We start from the raw sequence: 22,758 nt of genomic DNA, 5'->3' as shown, positions 1-22,758 counted from the left end.
TTATATAGGGGATTTCTCCCTCTGCATCACAGCGGCAGGCTATCACCTTAAGGATCATGTTCTGAAATTATTAACTGTTCATAATTATTTTGAATAATTAATCTGAACTGAGGTGAATGATATTGTTTTACTTGTATTGATAAATCTATTAAAAAATATAACTTTGGATGCAAGGAAAAAATAATATCTTCTGACACCTCTGATAAATTCATAAAATAACAAAAAAGTGATATAAAAAGAAAAAAAATTAAAAAAAATTAGAAATAAGCAATGCTGTGATTTATACTCATAGTCATTATGAAAGTAAACAAACTTTGCCTTTGTCTTAAATGGAGAAAACATCTATGGCAATATAATGAAATGTAACTAATTGCCATTACCCTGCAATTCAAAACAAATTGTTTTAATTGTCATTATACCTGTTTTGCCATTATTGTGAATCATTGTACTTTCTGATGTTTCTTTTTCCCAGCCTTCAAATGTCAGGTCCCTGAAATTCAGATTTACTTGTGTAAGGTCCCCATCAATATTTATGGGTGATTGCTTTCCACCACTACAAGCTGGATACTTTCTTTCCCAGTTTTTTTGATGCAAAGTTCCTAGAAGAAAACAAATAAAAAGAAAATAATTATTTATTAGTAATATAGTCTAAAGATTCAACTTGGTTTAAAAAATGCTGTTAACAACTACAGTTCTTATAAGAAAATATATACAACTCACTCACAATTCCACAGCAGACAAAGGGAGGTGGTGGGAATTATCCCCATGACAGCAGCATGTTCTAGTTCTAGTAGAACACAGTCTTACAGTCTGTGTCAAAATGTTTTCCAGCTAAGGAATATTTCATAAGGCCAAGGATTGCAAAACAATGATTATTGCTTCTACAAGTCTGGTATCTAGTTTTTGTAGCCAGTCCCAGTGATCATAAGGCCAGGTCCAGTGGAAAGTAATCAGAAAAGTAATCTATTGGACAGTTCGCCATTTGGTTCCAGCATGGGGATACAGAGATAAATATGACACCCAAGAGAGACTAGGTATTCTTTATGATGGCCATTTCATAGTGAGGGATGTGACAGATTCTGATGCACTGTGTGAAAAAAACAGAATAAGAAGTGAAATACTCATATAGCTGGTCTCACCTCATCTGTGTCCCCTTAACAGAGACATTAGTAATAGTGCTGGCAAACCCAGGATCTCGTATTCTTTCCCCGTCCATATCATCATGTACAGCTGAAAATGAGACAGCAAATGGAGGAAGGGAGACTAAAAAACATGAAAATGTAAGAGAGTGGAAGGGGTGGAGGGATGAGAGGGGGACTAATTCTTACTACAGGAAGATGCTGAATCCTTGTTTAGCAGATGACCTGTAGACAAGACAGCAAATTCAAGACAATGAATACAAATTGGAAATTGGGTTATAATCACATTTAGTTTTATGGAATAGCCATATTTATTTGTTTAAACATGACATTTGAATATGCAAAGTAATGGAGATTTTTATAAGTAGTAGTGGAAAACTCAACTTTAAGAAGATCGTTGTGAACCTCGTCTTCCTTTATTGTACAAAGAGGTAAAATAGTGTTCCTGTCCCTACAATACTCTCAGTGTAACAATATTTTTATATTTTTATGGATCATATTTGCAATCAACTTGTCTAACATATTTGACAGTTTAACACATAAAGACATTTCTTCATGCTCATCTTACTACAAAATGTCTGTCTGCCTGAAACAGCTCTACAATTTAAGTAGAGAGCATTAGTGGGCATTAGTTATTGCAATTAATATCATATCAGATGGCATTCTGTCTATCACTCAAATGACGGACACCAAACCTTGAAATATTTGATAAAACCTGTGGCATAGCAAAAAAAATGCACAGGAAGCTGTACTTCTACAACTCAGAGGTTATGCATGTATATAAGTAAATTCATCTGCTTGTCTCAGTTTCTGTATACTAAGCCATATAAAATATTCCGTCCATTTTCAGAGTTGGAACACTAATTATTTGCAGCTGCATATTCTGTCATTAACAGTTTAAATGTATACTACGGGCTTATGAATGTTGCATATGGTGCATGCTGCACTATCCTCCACTCAAAGATATAAGCACAGGCTACTTCACAATTGTACCTTCTTGTTTTGATACGGACCATTTCAAGATCATTATAAACACTATAATAATTTTACTGGAACCTACATTTGAAAAGAAATAAATTATTAAAGAAAAATATTTATGTTGATTACTTGGGGTAGACAGTCTGTACTATCACCCAGGTGCTAAGTTTCATCAGATCAAGTAGCCAAGATGGTGGATCCTCAGGGGACTTCCAAAATGTGTGTAGGTCTATGAAGAGGTCATACTGTGAGTGATGAGAAGAAGCCTTATTGAACAAAATACTGTTTTTAATGCCAAACTGACATCAACTATTGGGATGCATGATCATATATAATGTACTAACTAGATAAGCAAACTAGGTATATAAAAATTCAAAACAGGTATGTTAAAAAAGTGAGAACAACTTGCAAACCCTTCCAAAATGTGTAAACAATAGCAACATATATAGTTATTTCTTCCAGGCTATCATATGAACATGAGTCTAAATTATTTATAAAACAGTATTTTAGATAATAATTCTCTTAAGCAGACTTGATTTACACAAAGTGAGTTTATAAACCTTGTTCACTAATTTAATTAAAAATTAGAGTAAGTAAGTAACTAAGAATTAAAGTAAGTAAGTAAGAATTCTTATGATTTCTATTTAGTCCTTCTCTAAATCTTGTAAAATTTTTCTGTGGAGCTTTTCTCCCCTGTACTCCACTGAAAATGGGCTTATCACCCAGTCAGACTATCCCGGTTAACAAATATTAAATAGATAAATAATAAATAATAACTAAATGAATTATCTGACATTTTCTATTTATAATGTTTTAGTAAGATTTATAACTGAGCCAGCCTAGTGGTATAGAAGAATAAAGCCCCGACTATAGCATAGGTGTTACAAGTTCGATTAGCAGTTGGAGCACCTGGCAGAGTTAGCAGGGAGGACTGACATGGCTATTTTAGGGGAGGGGCCATTTGATGGAGGCTTATCATTCAAGCAGCAGTGGAGGCTGGGCCTCAGAATGATCACCTGGCTGATAGGACTGGATGTCCAAGAAGGAGTTACCGCCTTAAGGACCAAGGGCAGGCACAACTTTAGAAGTCACTAGTTATTGCTCTCTGAACCTACAAACTGTTGTATCACCATATTATGGGGATAGGGCTTTAGAAAAATCTTGGTGCAGGCAGTTGTATATCCTAGAACATTTCATGTCTTCACTTTCCACTTCCCCTTCTCAGTATATTGTGTGGTCCCACCTGGAGGACAGCACTGGGCCTAACATTGCATTTCACTTCACCTTCCCTTTTCACCAGCAGCCCCATGTGGGGAGTAAGAATGGGGGAAGGAGGTTTTGAGCAATATGAGGGGTGCCCTGGTAGGTGATGGTCAAGCTGTGCCACCAAAGCCAAAAAAAGCCAAAAATGTACACTTACATGGTGCAAAAGCCAGGTATAAGCTGCTTAGTGTTAAGTCTAAATTACCATAAACTACCATAAACTATGCAATTTCAATCAAAGTCTCTTTACAGGATATGTGCATACCAGAAGAATGGAGAGATACTACTGCTATCTCTATGTGTAAGTGTGGTCCCTCTGCTGACTCTGGAAACTATAGACCCATCAGTTTTACCTTATCTACAGTGCCAAGGACATAATTATTCGGGAGCTAGTCTATAAAGACATGCAAGATCTGCACTCAAACCATTCTCAGTTCCACTTTGTCAAGGGAAAAAAATGTCTTCATAATCTTGTTACATTCTTGAAATGGTCACCAAAGCCCTGGATGAAGTTTTTTTTCTGTCCACACTGCTTATAGGGCTATAGGTTAATATTAGGCTAATGACCACCAGGACCTTTATAAGCCTGACCATGTAGACCATCCCAATTGTGTCCCCAAGTGTCATGAGCCTTTATTAGGAAGGGGAATGTTAGTTTGGAATTTTCTAGAGGTTATGTGGGGTGGGGGTATGTTAATTTGAGCATTGCTGCCTTGCCTATCCAATTTCCCATCAGTTGGTAAAGGTTACACTTAAATAGTGTTAGGGATAGCCTCTGCTTCAGATGGATGGTGAGCCTGTTCTAGAACATGGTCACCTTCTGAGACACATATCTGATATGCTTACGTGTTTTATTTGGTTATATGGGTTTTGATGCTGTTCATTTTGCATATGTGAAAAAGGTCCATCAGAAATGAATCAAAAGATTTCTTGATGCCAGACATAGACTGCCTCTCATTAACCCATAGGATCCTGAGTTTGGAGAGATGGGCTTTACGATGATCCATATAGGACAATGTGTTTATGCCCTGGATTCTCCTTGTAAGGAACCTTTGTAGGCATTTCAACTGCTGCATATGTCTGGTCAGGTACATCCCAAAGGGGGCATTATACTCAATGAGGGGTCTGATAAGGGATGAATAAAGTGGAACTATGACTTCTTTGGATCTAGATGCCATGCCCTTACTTATAAGTTGGATGACATAGAATGAGCTTTCTTACTACTTTGGCTGCATGTTAGTCAAAGGCCAGATTACTGTCTACATATTTTCCCAGATCCCTGATTACCAAATCAACTATTAGAGGTGTCTTATCACTGGAGTAATTAGCCTGGGTGGCAGTTTTCATAGGATCGTAGGAGACTACTAGGCTATCGACCTGAAGGCCATTTCAAGCCTAGCCATTTCATCCCAATGTAATACCATAGAAATGTTAGTTAATACCTAAGATTGCATTTAGTAATGACTGCCCCTGTCCAAGAGGGTTGTGGGTGCTATTCCTGGTAAGAATTTATGGTGCTCCATCCACTCATCCAGGTTCCTTTTGAACAGTGGTCACAAAGGTGCTCTGTTTCATAATAATAGGTAGGCTATTCCAAAAACATGACAGTCACTGGGAGATAAATCTGTCCCTCCAGCATGCCCTATTTAAGTCACAGGCCATATTTAGGTCACTGGAATGGGTGGCTCTAGTCCCATTTGATTTATGGATATGCAGCAAGTTCATTAGGTTTGGGTCTGAGATTGCTTTGGAAAGCCAGGTATAAGTTTCCCCTAAGAAGTTTACATATATGATGCAGAGTAAAGTGACAGGAAATTTAGTTGGTCTGTGTATGGCACATTCTGGATTCCCTTGATCTTTTTTGTTAGAAACTTAAACAAAGGTACACAAAAAGTTTCAACTGCTGGTAAAGGTTACTGCCAAAATAACAACACGTTTCCAAAGCATAAAACAAGAGTGGCAGAACCACCAGAGCTCACAAGTACAAACACTTTTATTAAAATAATAAAACAAATGAGTGCTTTTGTGTTGTGCTACCGATGCTTCTTCAGATCTAAACATCTCCTTTTCATGCAAGAATTGTTTGAGCCCAAAGAGGTAGCTATGTGATGGATGTCCATCTAGTATGCAGGGAGGGCATCGATAATCCAACAGAATGGGCACCTTCAGATGCTGGCATTGTAGGGTATGCACTTATATATCCCAAGAACAAGTATTTGAACATTCTTGGTTAAACTATATTTTTGTCCCAGGTTTTATGCAGACTGTAGCACTGAGAACATTGTATATTTAGCAACCTGCAGGTCCTGTCAGGGTTTTTATGTTGGTAAATCCAACAAAAGGTTGAAAGACAGAATATTTGGTCATTCCTATGATATTAGAACAGGCAATATTTAAAATGCTTTGGCCAAACACATTAAATAAAATGAAGGTCATGAGTTTGTTTTTAGAGTACTTCAGATTGTTCCTGTGAGTGCTGGGGGTGTGATTTGATAAGCTATACTGAATCTATGGAACTTAAATGGATTTTAAGGCTTCAAGCTAACAAATATCCTGGCTTGAATGCATGTGTCTCTTTAAGACCGAAGGGAAGGAAAGTGATGTAATGATGTCACTGATCAGGAGGGTCGATGTAATTATCAATCAAGTATGTTTAAATGGGGTAGTGATGTTAGTTTTTAGATCTAAAGAAGTGTTGGTTGCACAACGTGAAAGCACTCATGTTTAATTATTTTAAATAAAAGTGTTTGCACTTGTGAGCTGTGGTGGTTCTGCCATTCTTGTTTTATGTTTTGTTAGAAACCTCTGAGGTCTTTTCAATTGCTGCAGGTGCATTGTACGGTCTATGCTGAATGAGGCATTGTACTCAATTATGGGCTGGATTAGTGCAGAGTATAGAGGGGTTATAACCTCTTTTGCTTTCGAGGCGATGCCTTTACTAATCAAGTGTGCTATGCAAAAAGCCTTCCTTACTACAGTAGACACATGGTGGTCGAAGTTAAGGTCGTGGTCAACTTGTGAACCCAAGTCCCTTACCACTTCGTGGGTACTTAGGATTTTGTTGATTTGATACTGTGAAGGGACATTGCTTATGCTGAAGGGAATGATGATGCATTTCTTTGCATTCAGTTTGAGACCATGACTAAGACACCAGTCGTTGGTCTGTGTAAGACCCTCCTGGAGCATACTGACATCATTTGGGAATTCAATAATTGCACCCACTTTTCAGTCATCTGCAAACTTGGTCAGCCACAATCCCTTAGTATTGACCCTATACTTCTGAGGAGTATATACCAAACAGTAGGGGCCCCAGCCCTGACCCCTGTGGCACCTTGCTGGTAACATACAGGACACACATTATCAAAGTGGGTGACTGTTATGTGAGCCATTTAGCAACCCATCTTACAATGAAGGGATTTGCATTTAGTTTGATAAGTTTATTGGTAATGCCTGAGTGTGGGATTGTGCTGAAAGTCTTTGCCAAGTCGAAGTATGCTGTGGTCACATTTTCAAAAAAATCCACAAGATTTAACAGGCAGGATCTGCCCTTGACAAAGCCAAATTGGGTAGGATCCAGGGTTTGGCCATCACTTATATCTTTATTTATGAAGCCCATAATGATACATTCCATGGCCTTACAGATGAGGCTGCTCAGACGTATGGGTCTGTAATTCCCTGGATCTGTTGTTAGGCCACCTTTGTGGAGGGGAATAACTGTTGCTGTTCTCCATTCCACAGGAACAAAACCTGTGGTTAAACTCTGACTGAAAAGAGTACATAATGGTGATGCTAGTTCATGTTTTTGCCTGTTTAGAAGACAGGCTTGGATGCCGTCTGATCCCACAGAGGCTATGTTTTTGCCTTTGACAGGGCTTTAATGACCTGTTCTTCAGATATATAGGGTGTGGGGGTGGGGTTGGGGCAAGGTTTGTGATAGATTTGGAGGAGATAGGGGGGTGAAATTTTCAACAAACCTATCCACTAGCATGTTTGCTACCTCTGTGGGAACAATGTGTGTGATATTGTTGGTCACTAGTTCTGCACATGCTTGGGCGCTACCTTTTAGGCTACATACATAGCTGTAAGAGGCCTTATGGTTATAATTGGCTGTGCTAGCTAAGTTTTTCTCAAATAGGCCCTTAGAGGATTTGACAAGTTATCTTATTTGCCTGTTGCGGCTGAGGAGGGTGCTTTTCCATTGTTGGAGTCTAGCCTTTCTTTTCATGGACAGCAACTTTTTGCATTTATTGTAAAGTTTGCTGATGGTGGATGTCTACCATGGTGGCATTTTTCAAAAAGGCATTATAATGCATTTCTTGACATTGAGTTTTAGTCCCTGACTTTGGCACCAGTCATTTGTCTGTGTTAGACACTCTTGTAAGATGTTTGTGTCACAGAGGAATCTATGATAGCTCCCATTTTTCAGTCATCCACCAACTTGGTCAGCCAAAAGTTCTTGGCATTAGCCTTTACCTCTGAGAAGTAGATAACAAATAGGAGCGGTCCCAACACAGAGTCCTAAAGTACCCTGCTGGTGACCTGTCTCTTACTGGAGGTGATTTCACCAATCCTGACTTCCTGGGTCCTGTCTGTGAGCCATTTGGCAATACAGAGGTTATGTGTTGGGAATTATATAGAAGTTTATGCCCAACTTGGTGAGTTTGTCAACTATACCCGAATCGGGTATTGTATCGAACACTTTGACCAGGTCCGGATGGGCAATATGCACCATTTTTCCGTCATCCATTGCTTTGGTAACCTTCTCAAAGAAGTCTATCAGGTTTAGTAGGCATGACCTTCCCCTGACAAAGACAAAGTGGGTTGTGGCCAGTGTCTGAAGGTTGCCAGTGTCTTTATTGATCATTTCTATGATAATTCATTCTATGGCTTTGCACATTAGACTAGTCAGACTAATAGGTCTGTAGTTTTTGGAGTCAGTCGATGGTCCACCCTTGTGAAGAGGGATAAACAATGCAGTCTTCCACTCTCATGGTACAAACCCTGATTTGAGGCAACAGCTAAAAAGTGACTCAAGTGGTCCTGATAAGTCATGTTTCAGGCTATTCAGAAGGCATCCTGGTATACTGTCAGAGCCCAATAAGGCTGTGTGTTTGGCTTTACTGAGTACCGTCAGGATCTGCTCCATATTAATAGTTGTGATGGGGCTATGCTAGTAAGTATTTCATGGGGGAGAGGCAGGAAGAAGTGGGGGAGGGTAAAATTTGAGCTGAATTTGTCAGCCAGCAAATTCACTATGTCATTCTGTTCAGTGAAGATGGCACCACTGACCATCAGTTCGGTACACTGATGTGTGCTGCCTTTGACGTTTCAGGCAAAGCTGTAGTAGACCTTGTGGTTATCTTTAGCCTGTTAGGCTATCTTGACATTGAAATTGGCCTTGCTGAACTTAATTAGTCCTCATAGTTTCCTGATTAGTTTAATTAGAGAACTCCTATCATTGTGCGGTTGCTCTTCCTGGCTTTAGCCATGACATTTTTCCTTTTATTATATACCCTGTTAAGGTTAGGATTCCACAACTGACATTTTGTTTTTAGAGTGTGCTTTGGGCTAACTTCTAGTAGGTACAGCAGTCTCTATACAGTCATTTACATGGTTATACAGGGCCTCTGTGAACAATTCCACATAGGTTGCTGTGAACTCGGGGTTGGGAATTTTTAACAAACTATCACTTTGTAGGATGTAGTTTGCTTTAGAATAATTCCTAACTGTTACAGGATTTGCTGGGGTTACTGAGTTGATTTTTATTTCAAAGGAGATTGCTTTGTGGTCCAACCTCACTGATGAGGATATGACACTTGGGGGGAGTGCAGCATAGTCCATACTGATGAGTATCAAGTTCAGTATTTTTGAACCTCTGGTGGTTGTACACAGTATCTGGTGAAGGGCATTTGTCTTAATATAGTCCAGGAATAGTTATGCCCTCAAGAATGAGGTAGTATATGTTTCCCAGTCTATAGAGGTGTAGTTAAAATCTCATAGGTTCATAGGTAGGTACTAGGCTATCGGCCCAAGGGCCTAAGTAAGCCTAGCCAACAAAGTTCCCTGGCTTCCTTGTCGAGCAGAGCCACAGAATATCCAATAATCTTAAATCAAGCAACTTCTTTTGCTACTGCCTGTATACTGGGCAGGCATATTTTGAGGTAATAACTCACAATACTACCAAGAATGTCTGAAATAAAATCAGCATGATAGTTTATTGGATTTTCAGAAACAGCACTGGTACCGCAAAACTTTTCAGTGGTACTAAAAATATAAAATCACATCATATGCCATTCACTCAGTGTCACCCAGTGTCTAACTCCACAAAATGCATAGATAAGAATTTTTATAATGGAATGGGTCACTGAAAAATATTCCACTTCCTTAATCTAATTCTTCTATAGTTATTTTCACTGAAAAAAAAAAATATTTTGCAGCAATGACTGTGTCATATTTTGCAGAGGCACAGTAATGCAGCCAGAAAATTTCACTTTACATTCATAACCTCATACTGGTACTTTCGCGGTGGTGCACTGGTAGCATTGTTGACTCACAGCAAGAGGCCTCTAGATCTAAAAATCTCTAGATCTAGATGTAAGCTATTGGATTCTAGGGACAAAGATGGTGACCTATAGCTTGCTAGGATATTGTGTGGATCTTTGTATATGGTGGTTTGCATGGTGATAAATTCCAGGGCATTGTCCTGTTTAACCAACCTAGAGTTATGCTTGTTGCTAATACAGATTGAAACTCCTCCACCTTTTGTTTCTGTCTGTGCAGCTGATGGTTTAAATGTGCTGAAGACAGTGAAGCCTTGAACTGCCGGAGTACTTTCTGTGGATTTAAACCATGCCTTCGAAATAGCACAGATAGCTATATTCTCCAGACTGAGGAGAGCTAGTAGGGTGTGGAGTTTCCATTTTAGGCTCCAAACACTGAGCAGTAAAACCTTTAGGTTTCTTTCTGTTTTATTTGTTATGTCGGTAGATTTGTCAATTTGGCATTGCCTAAAAAAGGCTCTATGGGTGGGGGGGGGGTCATCAAGTTTTAGCCAACATTTGGAAGCCTAGGGGAGACAGGTGCAAACCATCTTTTTTCAAACCAACATGGTTTGTTAACCATGTCCTCCCTGATGGCAAATATTGAATCCCCCTGCAAGGAGACCAGAAACTAAGCCAATTATTGAAATCAATCATCTTTTGTTCATACTGCGGCATCATTCTTGCTGAAGGTAGAATGCTGCTCATTGTAGGACATTTACCTGCCCAAAATACATATTCAGGAAGATCAACAATGTCTGTCTTCATATAGTCCAGGGAAGTACATCTCAGGTCATTAACACCCACGTGGACTATAATAGAATCATGTATTGATTTGAGTAGGTGTGTAACATACCTCTCAAACTCTTAGCTCGAGAAATCTGGACAAAGCCTAAAATAATGGGGGGGGGGGCAAAGGCCAAAAAATAGGAACAGAATTTAAATATTGCTCTTATGAACTTAGACATTTGTTGGAATAAGAGGATTTCTGTTATTATGCATTTTCTGAATGATATGAAGTTTGAAACGTGGATGTATGTCATTATTTAGTGACTTGAATCCTCAATGATTTGCCAGCAAAACTCAATTTTTATCTGATGCAGACAAAAAAATCTATATATAAAAGCAAAAATCTTGTCACTTGAGAAGTATGGTATGTGACTTATCAGATCCTGGCTCTAGATAAGCAACTGACCGTTACCTTCTACTTGTTCAGTCTGGTGAGCGTAGCATCTGTGTGTCATAGAATGGAGTCCCGTCTGGTGAGTGTGGCATCTATGTGTCATACAATGGAGTCCCATCTGGTGAGTGCGGCATCTGTGTGTCATAGAATGGAGTCCCGTCTGGTGAGTGTGGCATCTGTGTGTCATAGAATGGAGTCCCATCTGCTGAGTGTGGCATCTGTGTGTCATAGAATGGAGTCCCGTCTGGTGAGTGTGACATCTGTGTGTCATAGAATGGAGTCCCATCTGGTGAGTGTGGCATCTGTATGTTATACAATGGAGTCCCGTCTGGTGAGTGTGGCATCTGCGTGTTATACAATGGAGTCCCATCTGGTGAATGTGGCATCTGTGTGTCATGCGATGGAGGCCCGTCTGGTGAGTGTGGCATCTGTGTGTCATACAATAGAGTCCCATCTGGTGAGTGTGGCATCTATCTGTCATACAATGGAGTCCCATCAGGTGAGTGTGGCATCTGTGTGTCATGCAATTGAGCCCCATCTGGTGAGTGTGGCATCTGTGTGTCATACAATAGAGTCCCGTCTGGTGAGTGTGGCATCTGTGTGTCATAGAATGGAGTCCCGTCAGGTGAGTGTGGCATCTGTGTGTCATACAATGGAGTCCCGTCTGGTGAGTGTGGCATCTGTGTGTCATACAATGGAGTCCCGTCTGGTGAGTGTGGCATCTGTGTGTCATACAATGGAGTCCCATCTGGTGAGTGTGGCATCTATGTGTCATACAATGGGGTCCCGTCTGGTGAGTGTGGCATCTGTGTGTCATACAATGGAGTCACGTCTGGTGAGTGTGGCATCTGTGTGTCATACAATGGTGTCCCGTCTGGTGAGTGTGGCATCTGTGTATCATACAATGGAGTCCCATCTGGTGAGTGTGAGATCTGTGTGTCGTACAATGGAGTCCTGTCTATTGAGTGGGCATCTGTGTGTCATACAATGGAGTCCCATCTGGTGAGTGTGACATCTGTGTGTCATACAATGCAGTCCCATCTATTGAGTGGGCATCTGTGTGTCATACAATGGAGTCCCATCTGGTGAGTGTGGCATCTGTGTGTCATACAATGGAGTCCCATCTGGTGAGTGTGGCATCTGTGTGTAATACAATGGAGTCTCCTACAACAAGAGTGCTGGGTAATGTGATTATTTGCCTTATCAGCTTTGCTCTTGGGACTTCACTGAGTGCAGTGTTTGGTGTCACTTTTGGTGAGTGCATAGATTGCTGAGGATAGGTGTTGATCTTTATAGGCTTAAGAGGTCTTTCAGATTTGAGAATATTGCTTTTTAGTGCCTCACCATAGGCTGATCTTTGTATATATGTGTGTGTGTGTATGTGTATATGTGTGTGTGTGTGTGTGTGTGTGTGTGTGTGTGTGTGTGTGTGTGTGTGTGTGTGGTGGACACTGTGTGGTAGATGTAGTGTCTGTGTTGTTGACAACCCTGCTATATGACCTTAGCCTTCAATACTCAGACAGTATGAATAAGCAGCTAATCCAGCTAAACATCAGCCGCTTTGTAATTTGCTGGTTTTCTAACTGGCTCTCAGGCAGAAGATAATCAATAGGAATAAATGGTACGCCTTCCAAAAAGCAATTTACAACTAATTGACAATGGACTAGACGCTAGGAATCATGCTAAGCTCCCGTCTCAGATTATAATACACCAGCAAGACCTAGATCACAAACAAGCAGATGCTGTAATCATGGTCTCACTCTTAATGCAAAGAAATGTAGTACAGTCACTTTAAGTAAAACTGGTGCTCCTGCACAGTATCACAGAACTGGACTGACACCATGATCTGGGGTTTAGGAACTTAGACAATGAGCTGTCCTTAAACCAGCATATCTCTAATATTACTAGAATATCCTTCTACATAATTCATCGCTTCTGTCACATTTCTCATACAGATCCAGTTTCATTGCAGTTACCCTTTACTCTAAACAACAGTCTCACTGGAAAGACCCCAGTGCTTTATAACCAAAAGAGTCCAAGGTTTTAAGAACTGCTCTTATTCAAACTAAGAACCCTGTCTTTATAGGCTCATAGTTAGTACTAGGCTAACTGCCCTTAAGGGTCATTTTAAGCCTAGCCAATTACCCCATGTGAGAATCAAACCCTGCACCTTGTGTTTGTAAGGTAAACACCTTAATCATTATGCCAACCTCCCAACCTATTACCTATAGAAACATTCAAGGTGATCAGTATCTCACCTTCTGAGTTATGTTACACCCTGGTCTCTCTAACTACTTTTTCCTCTGGTAATGCCCTTCAAAAACATATAGTTTTTACCAAAATATCAAGTTTCAAATCAGAGAAAAATTCATTACCCAGCACCTTCCTCTTCAATGTAATAAACTTCCTTAACATATTATGCAGCATAACACCATAGTAACATTGAAATTTCAATTATATGCATGGGTGTCATCCTGTAAATTCTTATCTCTGGATATAGGACTCTGTGTGTCAAACTAAACGTTATCATATCTCAGTCCTGTCTATTCATTCTCCACTTCTGTTTTCCTACCTTTTCTCTATCAGCACTCTATTTATATTTTAAAAAATTAACTTCACCTCCTTCCATCATCTTCAGAAATAAGTTCACCTTCAAGGATTCCTCTTCTGTTGCATTGTTCACTAAGCCTAAATGACCAACATATCCCTGACTTAGTATGACCCTAAGAGGGTATGAGCTTATTAGCATGGCTAGGTGGTATTCCCTTTAAATATTTAGCTTTATCACTGATTAAAATAATATAATAGTCTTTTGCCTGCTTAATTTTACAACAAATGTGTTACCTGTTAAATTACACTTACATATCTGTATTTCTAAACTAGGTATTAACTGAATGTTGACCTGCAGTCTGTCCCCATCTTGGAAATTTTAAATAAATAACTATTTTGCAACTAATGCTTCTCAGCTCACATCTATATTAGAGTACGACGTAACAACTGTTCTTTGCATGTGTACCTTATTATAAGGACTGATTCACATTTTGAGTTATTAAAAGTCTATGTTCCTGAAAGTTTCATACTGAAAATGTATGCGACACATTATGTGTTAAGGATTTTTTAAATGATAACACTAAATTATACTAGTTCTTCTAAAGAACTTTTTATAAGTGCGACTTAACTATTGTGTGAGCTTCCTAGTTGAAGTTGTTCCACATTTTGCCCACTTCTTCCACATTTTGAGTGGCAGTGTTCCACATTTTGGAGATGAGTGGTTGAGATCTGTGGTAACAACACATTTTCACTAACCCAGTTCAGTTGCTATAAGTTACTTCTTTACATAGTTTAACTACACCCATGTTATAGCATAGTCTCTATAAAAATGGATTAACTTATTTCTTGAGTTTACATAACTGTATTAGATGAGTCAGATAATTTTTACAGCTTGCACGGCATTGAAATTTATATGTAAACTGATAGAATTTTATTTTTGATATGCCATTATTTAATACCCTCATTTCATGATACCAAATGTTAGGAAATATATTTAAAGACATAAGCAATAATATTTACATAGGCTTAAATATGAAGATATAGTGTATGACTTCACAATACAAAGGTTGAAAAAATATCCAAAGAAGTGATTTTATATAACTGGGAAGCGACAATTTTCATTGTTAAATCCTGATGGTAATATAGAAAATAAGAACATATGATTATTATTATTCTCATTTTTGTAATAGTTATTACATTATATAAAATAACAAATGAGTTAGGCAACAGATCAAAATACAATATCAAAACCAGTTTGCTAAAATAATACATCAGCCTCTAATTAAGAGGTATAGCATTGTGAAATCTATTTGGGATAGAACTTCTTCTTCTTTTGGCTTTTCCCAGTTAGGGGTCGCCACAGTGGAACTCCGGTCCACTAATGATTGGTAGTAGATTTTTACGGTGCCGAGGTGCCAGCCCAACACCCAACCTTCAATGAAGGCACACCCATGCACGCATGTCTTTCGAACACCATTCAACTGCAGGGAGGTCATGCAAACTCCACACAGAAGGCACGCCAGCCGAGAATGGAACGGGAGAACCTCTTGCTGTGAGGTGACAACACTACCACTGTACCACCACGGCTAGAGTTAAAAAGGAAGAGTTTGCAATAAATCACATAATATGTTGAGTAATATTCAAAGAAGAGCAACAACTTTTACATGTGACTTAAAGGATAATTTTATACACAAAATCCTCCTAAGTACTTGACAGTTCAATACTTCTTGTATTAATTACCAATCTCAGATTATGTTCTGAGCCACAAGCCACAACTGCTTTGCATCTTTTTAAAGATCTGCTGTACATTAACACTGCTTGGAACCAATAAAAAAATAAACAACAATAAAAAATAACTGCATATTAAAACATGCCACTAAGGCTGCATACTTTTGGAATATTATTGACAGCAGGACTATAACATAACGGTTACAAGTTGGAACCCCTAAAGTAATTAGAGAATATTACATTTAGTCCCATTTGTTTCCATTTACTGCTACTTTTCTAATGTTAAAGTGATAAAATATACATTTGAACAAGGTCCATGAAAATTCTATGATTGTAACTATATTCAGAATCGTAGTATTTGGAATCCTACAGAATGCTTTAGTAAAGTTCATAAAACAGATCAAAATGAGTTTACTGGTACCGAGAAATGTGCAAAACACATGGGTAAAAATGTTTCAGTGCTGTGATACTTTCTAAGGTCACGTTTCTTATCATGTTGAATCATTAACAAAGTGAGGTAAAAATGTGATTGCGAACTTGGTCCATGGTAGAGGGATGAAGCTTTATACCTAGAACACTGTAGCTTAGAAGACATGTTTTATTAATGGCACAAGTGTCTGATGGACTAGACATGAGAAAATGAGCTGGAGTGACCAACACCAGCTTGTTTGTGATTAGGGAAAGGGAGGCTATACGGCCCATGGCATTTGGGACACCCCATGAGTGTACTATCCACCTGTGGTGGCTACATTGGCTCATTCTGTGGTAGGGAGGGACTATTCTCCTGTGCTGGGCATTGGCGGTAGCTGAGGAGCATGCACACCTCCTCTCCTGACCATGTTAGTATGATGAATCTACAGGCGGTTTAGGAGAAAGCTGCTCTGAGTGACCAGTATGCTGAGACACTCTCTCAGCTCTCACTGCTGAGAGAATGCATAGGTTGATTGCACATCTTTAGTAGAAACAAATAGACTAGATGGCTCTTCCCTAAACTGTGTATATTTATCTCCTGACTGAAGAATGAATGAATTTTCTTATCAGTACATACATTGTTCTTAAATGCAATAACTATCCTTTTATCACTGTAGGATATTGTGAACTCACTGATCAGCAAATGACATAAGAGAAATAGTAAATAAGCACTGGAATATTCTAACAGTAGATCACCATATCAAAGAAATAGTGGGAGAGAAACCAAATTTCTTTTTTAAAAACAGAATGAATTTAAAACAGTCGCTTTGCCATCCTAGGAACAGGAAGAGGAATAACAATGGTCAGGTGGCATCAGGCACTCAATCATGTAACAAACAACAATGGTCAGGTGGCATCAGGTACTCAACTATGTAACAAACAACAATGGTCAGGTGGCATCAGGCACTCTACCATGTAACAAACAACAATGGTCAGGTGGCATCAGGCACTCAATCATGTAACAAACAACAATGGTCAGGTGGCATCAGGTACTCAACTATGTAACAAACAACAATGGTCAGGTGGCATCAGGCACTCTACCATGTAACAAACAACAATGGTCAGGTGGCATCAGGCACTCAATCATGTAACAAACAACAATGGTTAGGTGGCATCAGGCACTCAACTATGTAACAAACAACAATGGTCAGGTGGCATCAGGCACTCTACCATGTAACAAACAACGATGGTCAGGTGGCATCAGGCACTCAATCATGTAACAAACAACAATGGTCAGGTGGCATTAGGCACTCAACCATGTAACAAACAACAATGGCCAGGTGGCATCAGGCACTCAACCATGTAACAAACAACAATGGTCAGGTGGCATCAGGCACTCAACCATGTAACAAACAACAATGATCAGGTGGCATCAGACACTCAACCATGTAACAAACAATGGTCAGGTGGCATCAGGCACTCAACCATGTAACAAACAACAATGGCCAGGTGGCATCAGGCACTCTACCATGTAACAAACAACAATGGTCAGGTGGCATCAGGCACTCAACCATGTAACAAACAACAATGGTCAGCTGGCATTAGGCACTCAATCATGTAACAAACAACAATGGTCAGGTGGCATCAGGCACTTAACCATGTAACAAACAACAATGGTCAGGTGGCATCAGGCACTCAACCATGTAACAAACAACAATGGTCAGCTGGCATCAGACACTCTACCATGTAACAAACAGCAATGGTCAGCTGGCATCAGGCACTCAACCATGTAACAAACAACAATGGTCAGAAGGCATCAGGCACTCTACCATGTAACAAACAACAATGGTCAGGTGGCATCCGGTACTCAACCATGTAACAAACAACAATGGTCAGGTGGCATCAGGCACTCAACCATGTAACAAACAACAATGGTCAGCTGGCATCAGGCACTCAACCATGTAACAAACAACAATGGTCAGATGGCATCAGACACTCTACCATGTAACAAACAACAATGGTCAGGTGGCATCAGGCACTCTACCATGTAACAAACAACAATGGTCAGGTGGCATCAGGCACTCAATCATGTAACAAACAACAATGGTTAGGTGGCATCAGGCACTCAACTATGTAACAAACAACAATGGTCAGGTGGCATCAGGCACTCTACCATGTAACAAACAACGATGGTCAGGTGGCATCAGGCACTCAATCATGTAACAAACAACAATGGTCAGGTGGCATTAGGCACTCAACCATGTAACAAACAACAATGGCCAGGTGGCATCAGGCACTCAACCATGTAACAAACAACAATGGTTAGGTGGCATCAGGCACTCAACCATGTAACAAACAACAATGATCAGGTGGCATCAGACACTCAACCATGTAACAAACAATGGTCAGGTGGCATCAGGCACTCAACCATGTAACAAACAACAATGGCCAGGTGGCATCAGGCACTCTACCATGTAACAAACAACAATGGTCAGCTGGCATCAGACACTCTACCATGTAACAAACAGCAATGGTCAGCTGGCATCAGGCACTCAACCATGTAACAAACAACAATGGTCAGAAGGCATCAGGCACTCTACCATGTAACAAACAACAATAGTCAGGTGGCATCCGGCACTCAACCATGTAACAAACAACAATGGTCAGGTGGCATCAGGCACTCAACCATGTAACAAACAACAATGGTCAGCTGGCATCAGGCACTCAACCATGTAACAAACAACAATGGTCAGATGGCATCAGCCACTCTACCATGTAACAAACAACAATGGTCAGCTGGCATCAGGCACTCAACCATGTAACAAACAACAATGGTCAGGTGGCATCAGGCACTCAACCATGTAACAAACAACAATGGTCAGCTGGCATCAGGCACTCAACCATGTAACAAACAACAATGGTCAGATGGCATCAGACACTCTACCATGTAACAAACAACAATGGTCAGGTGGCATCAGGCACTGAACCATGTAACAAACAACAATGGTCAGGTGGCATCAGGCACTCAACCATGTAACAAACAACAATGGTCAGGTGGCATCAGGCACTCTACCATGTAACAAACAACAATGGTCAGGTGGCATTAGGCACTCAACCATGTAACAAACAACAATGGCCAGGTGGCATCAGGCACTCAACCATGTAACAAACAACAATGGTCAGGTGGCATCAGGCACTCAACCATGTAACAAACAACAATGATCAGGTGGCATCAGACACTCAACCATGTAACAAACAATGGTCAGGTGGCATCAGGCACTCAACCATGTAACAAACAACAATGGCCAGGTGGCATCAGGCACTCTACCATGTAACAAACAACAATGGTCAGGTGGCATCAGGCACTCCACCATGTAACAAACAACAATGGTCAGCTGGCATTAGGCACTCAATCATGTAACAAACAACAATGGTCAGGTGGCATCAGGCACTTAACCATGTAACAAGCAACAATGGTCAGGTGGCATCAGGCACTCAACCATGTAACAAACAACAATGGTCAGCTGGCATCAGACACTCTACCATGTAACAAACAGCAATGGTCAGCTGGTGTCAGGCACTCAACCATGTAACAAACAACAATGGTCAGAAGGCATCAGGCACTCTACCATGTAACAAACAACAATGGTCAGGTGGCATCCGGCACTCAACCATGTAACAAACAACAATGGTCAGGTGGCATCAGGCACTCAACCATGTAACAAACAACAATGGTCAGCTGGCATCAGGCACTCAACCATGTAACAAACAACAATGGTCAGATGGCATCAGACACTCTACCATGTAACAAACAACAATGGTCAGGTGGCATCAGGCACTCAACCATGTAACAAACAACAATGGTCAGGTGGCATCAGGCACTCAACCATGTAACAAACAACAATGGTCAGGTGGCATCAGGCAATCAACCATGCAACAAACAACAATGGACAGGTGGCATCAGGCACTCTACCATGTAACAAACAACAATGGTCAGGTGGCATCAGGCACTCAACCATGTAACAAACAACAATGGTCAGCTGGCATCAGGCACTCAACCATGTAACAAACAACAATAGTCAGATGGCATCAGGCACTCAACCATGTAACAAACAACAATGGTCAGGTGGCATCAGGCACTCAACCATGTAACAAACAACAATGGTCAGCAGGCATCAGGTACTCTACCATGTATCAAACAACAATGGTCAGCTGGCATCAGGCACTCAACCATGTAACAAACAACAATGTCCAGGTGGCATCAGGCACTCAACCATGTAACAAACAACAATGGCCAGGTGGCATCAGGCACTTCACCATGTAACAAACAACAATGGTCAGGTGGCATCAGGCACTCAACCATGTAACAAGCAACAATGGTCAGGTGGCATCAGGCACTCAACCATGTAACAAACAACAATGGCCAGGTGGCATCAGGCACTCAATCATGTAACAAACAACAATGGTCAGGTTGCATCAGGCACTCAACCATGTAACAAACAACAATGGCCAGGTGGCATCAGGCACTCAACCATGTAACAAACAACAATGGCCAGGTGGCATCAGGCACTCAACCATGTTACAAACAACAATGGCCAGGTGGCATCAGGCACTCAACCATGTAACAAACAACAATGGTCAGGTGGCATCAGGCACTCAACCATGTAACAAACAACAATGGTCAGGTGGCATCAGGCACTCTACCATGTAACAAACAACAATGGCCAGGTGGCATCAGGCACTCAACCATGTAACAAACAACAATGGCCAGGTGGCATCAGGCACTTAACTATGTAACAAACAACAATGGTCAGGTGGCATCAGGCACTCTACCATGTAACAAACAACAATGGTCAGGTGGTATCAGGCACTCAACCATGTAACAAACAACAATGGTCAGCTGGCATTAGGCACTCAACCATGTAACAGATGCCATTTCTGTAGGCATATAGATATAAGCACATCTTTTATACATCCGGTTACGCAACAGAAGCACACTTTTTATGTCAGTGCAGATTGTCAGACTGAACATGTGGTCTACCTTTCCCGATGCACTGTCTGTAGTGCATTCTATGTAGGCAAAACGGACAGGAAATTGAGAGATAGGGTGAGGGAGCATTTGTATCACACATGAATACAATCTGACCATAATGCACTATCAAAACATGTTATGGATGCAGGTCCCCAACATCAGTTTAAGTTTTCAGTCATACAAGTCATTGTACCAAGTAACAGAGGGGGTGATGGTAGGAACTTCACGGAAAGTTGTGAATCCAAGTGGATTATAAGACTGAGAGCATACAAGAGACCGGGACTGAATGATAAAATACCCCTCAAACCAGTTTTACAGAGTAGGAGGTTAAAATAAGTGAAGTGACTATTTTGTTTTTACTTCTTACACATAATTATATGCATCCATACATAAACATATATAAGATGTGTTTTTATGTGCTCTAGATTTGGTTTGCTAAGTATAATGTTTTGACCATATTAATTAGTGATCTTTTAAAGCATGATTTTATGATGTTTATAAGTTTTTAATGAATTCCCACTTAACAAAGTAGACAAATTTCTGTTTAAATGTTTCTTTTTAACTGAATCTTTGTTACATGGATACTGGTTCGTCAATCAGGAAATGATGTCAGCCCAATATTTAATGATGTGTTTAACAATTTATGAGCAGGGATATATAAGAAGAGTATTTAAGGGAAGTATTTGTATTTGTTTGGGCTGAGGAAGCCACACAGGTGAAAGCGCTTACCATCTTTTAACTTATTTAATAAACAGTCCCCAGGATTCACGAAGCCTCCGTGTAAGAGTTATAACTCTTACACGGAGGCTGCAGTTAAACGGAGTGATGTCAGCATGCTCTGCATATTCATGAGAGCATGCTGAATCACACCTAAGTCTAACACGGTCCGTGTAAGACAGTAGGGGGCGTGTCCGTAGGCTGAGCCCTGCAAGCGGACACGCCCCCAGAAGTCTAAAAGTGCCCAAAGTAGACACCCACAACAGAGTCCACGGAAATGTGAATAAACACAACACAACACATGCCCCTACAGACCATAAACATATAAAAGAAATATAAATGAACATGTCATATTTTTTTTAAATTGTAAAGATGTTTAACCGTGAGTGCGCTCATTTGCGCGGGCGTGCCCGTAGCGCAGCTACAGTTAGCAGTCAATGGGAAAGCATATAAGAACTAAATATGCAAAATAAGCCAGGAAGCAATAGCGTAGCGGTAGAGATGCCGGCTGCAGAGCAGGCATTCATGGTTCGAGCCCCACAACACAAATTTTTTTGCAAAATAAGCAGGAAACAAGTCCCTGACACATATGTACACATAAAACCAGAATATATGTAAAATGCAATGAAATATCCCATTTATATTGAATAAATGTGAGCTAAGAAATGAATATAAACTGCCAGATGTGCCCATAGCTGAGCTACAGTACAACAGAGTGAGTGTATGTGCCCGTAGATAAGCATTGGTCCAACTGGTGCAAACTGAGTGCCCGTAGCTGAGCAGTGGTTTACCATGCTAAATATATGTGCTCCTAACTGAGCTGACCGGAATATGCGTGCCGATAGCCAAATGAGGCTTAAACCAGCTTACCCCGTTTGCGCGGAGCTGCGCACCGCGCAAACAAGCTAACCGACGGGCAACGGTGAGCAAGCCGTATCCAAACTGCCTTTACACAGACACACCCCTCAACATGTCTAGACAGTCATGAAAAATAAAAAGCAGTATCCAGGTTCGAACCCAGGATACTATACACCATAATCAAGGTACAGAACCACTAAGCCATGACAGCAGTACCTAGAAATGCAATAATAGCTCATATATAGGAATGAATACAAACTACAGCATGACAATGCAGGTTTACTGAAGTTGATACAATTCCAAACTGGCCAATCACAGATATGTGCGGGAAAAACGGACTATATAAGCCCCATAGGCGGG

The 22,758-nt window shown here is 40.4% G+C and overlaps 1 protein-coding gene across 1 annotated transcript in view; it reads right to left on the bottom strand.

Moving 5' to 3' along the window:
* PTPRZ1 (protein tyrosine phosphatase receptor type Z1) overlaps positions 1 to 22,758 on the bottom strand; it is a 1,642,174-nt gene that overhangs the window by 1,111,340 nt on the left and 508,076 nt on the right. Inside the window, exon 3 of the mRNA XM_044088744.1 lies at positions 420 to 599. Within this exon, the coding sequence (XP_043944679.1) occupies positions 420 to 599 (180 nt within the window). The remainder of the gene's footprint in view (positions 1 to 419; positions 600 to 22,758) is intronic.

This window comes from Protopterus annectens, chromosome 11.part0 (genome assembly GCF_019279795.1).
Source record: "Protopterus annectens isolate FY-2018-M chromosome 11.part0, PAN1.0, whole genome shotgun sequence".
In the NCBI taxonomy this organism is placed as follows: domain Eukaryota; kingdom Metazoa; phylum Chordata; order Ceratodontiformes; family Protopteridae; genus Protopterus; species Protopterus annectens.
Note: the sequence above shows the minus strand (reverse complement) of the source record. Positions and strands in the feature narration are given on the sequence as shown.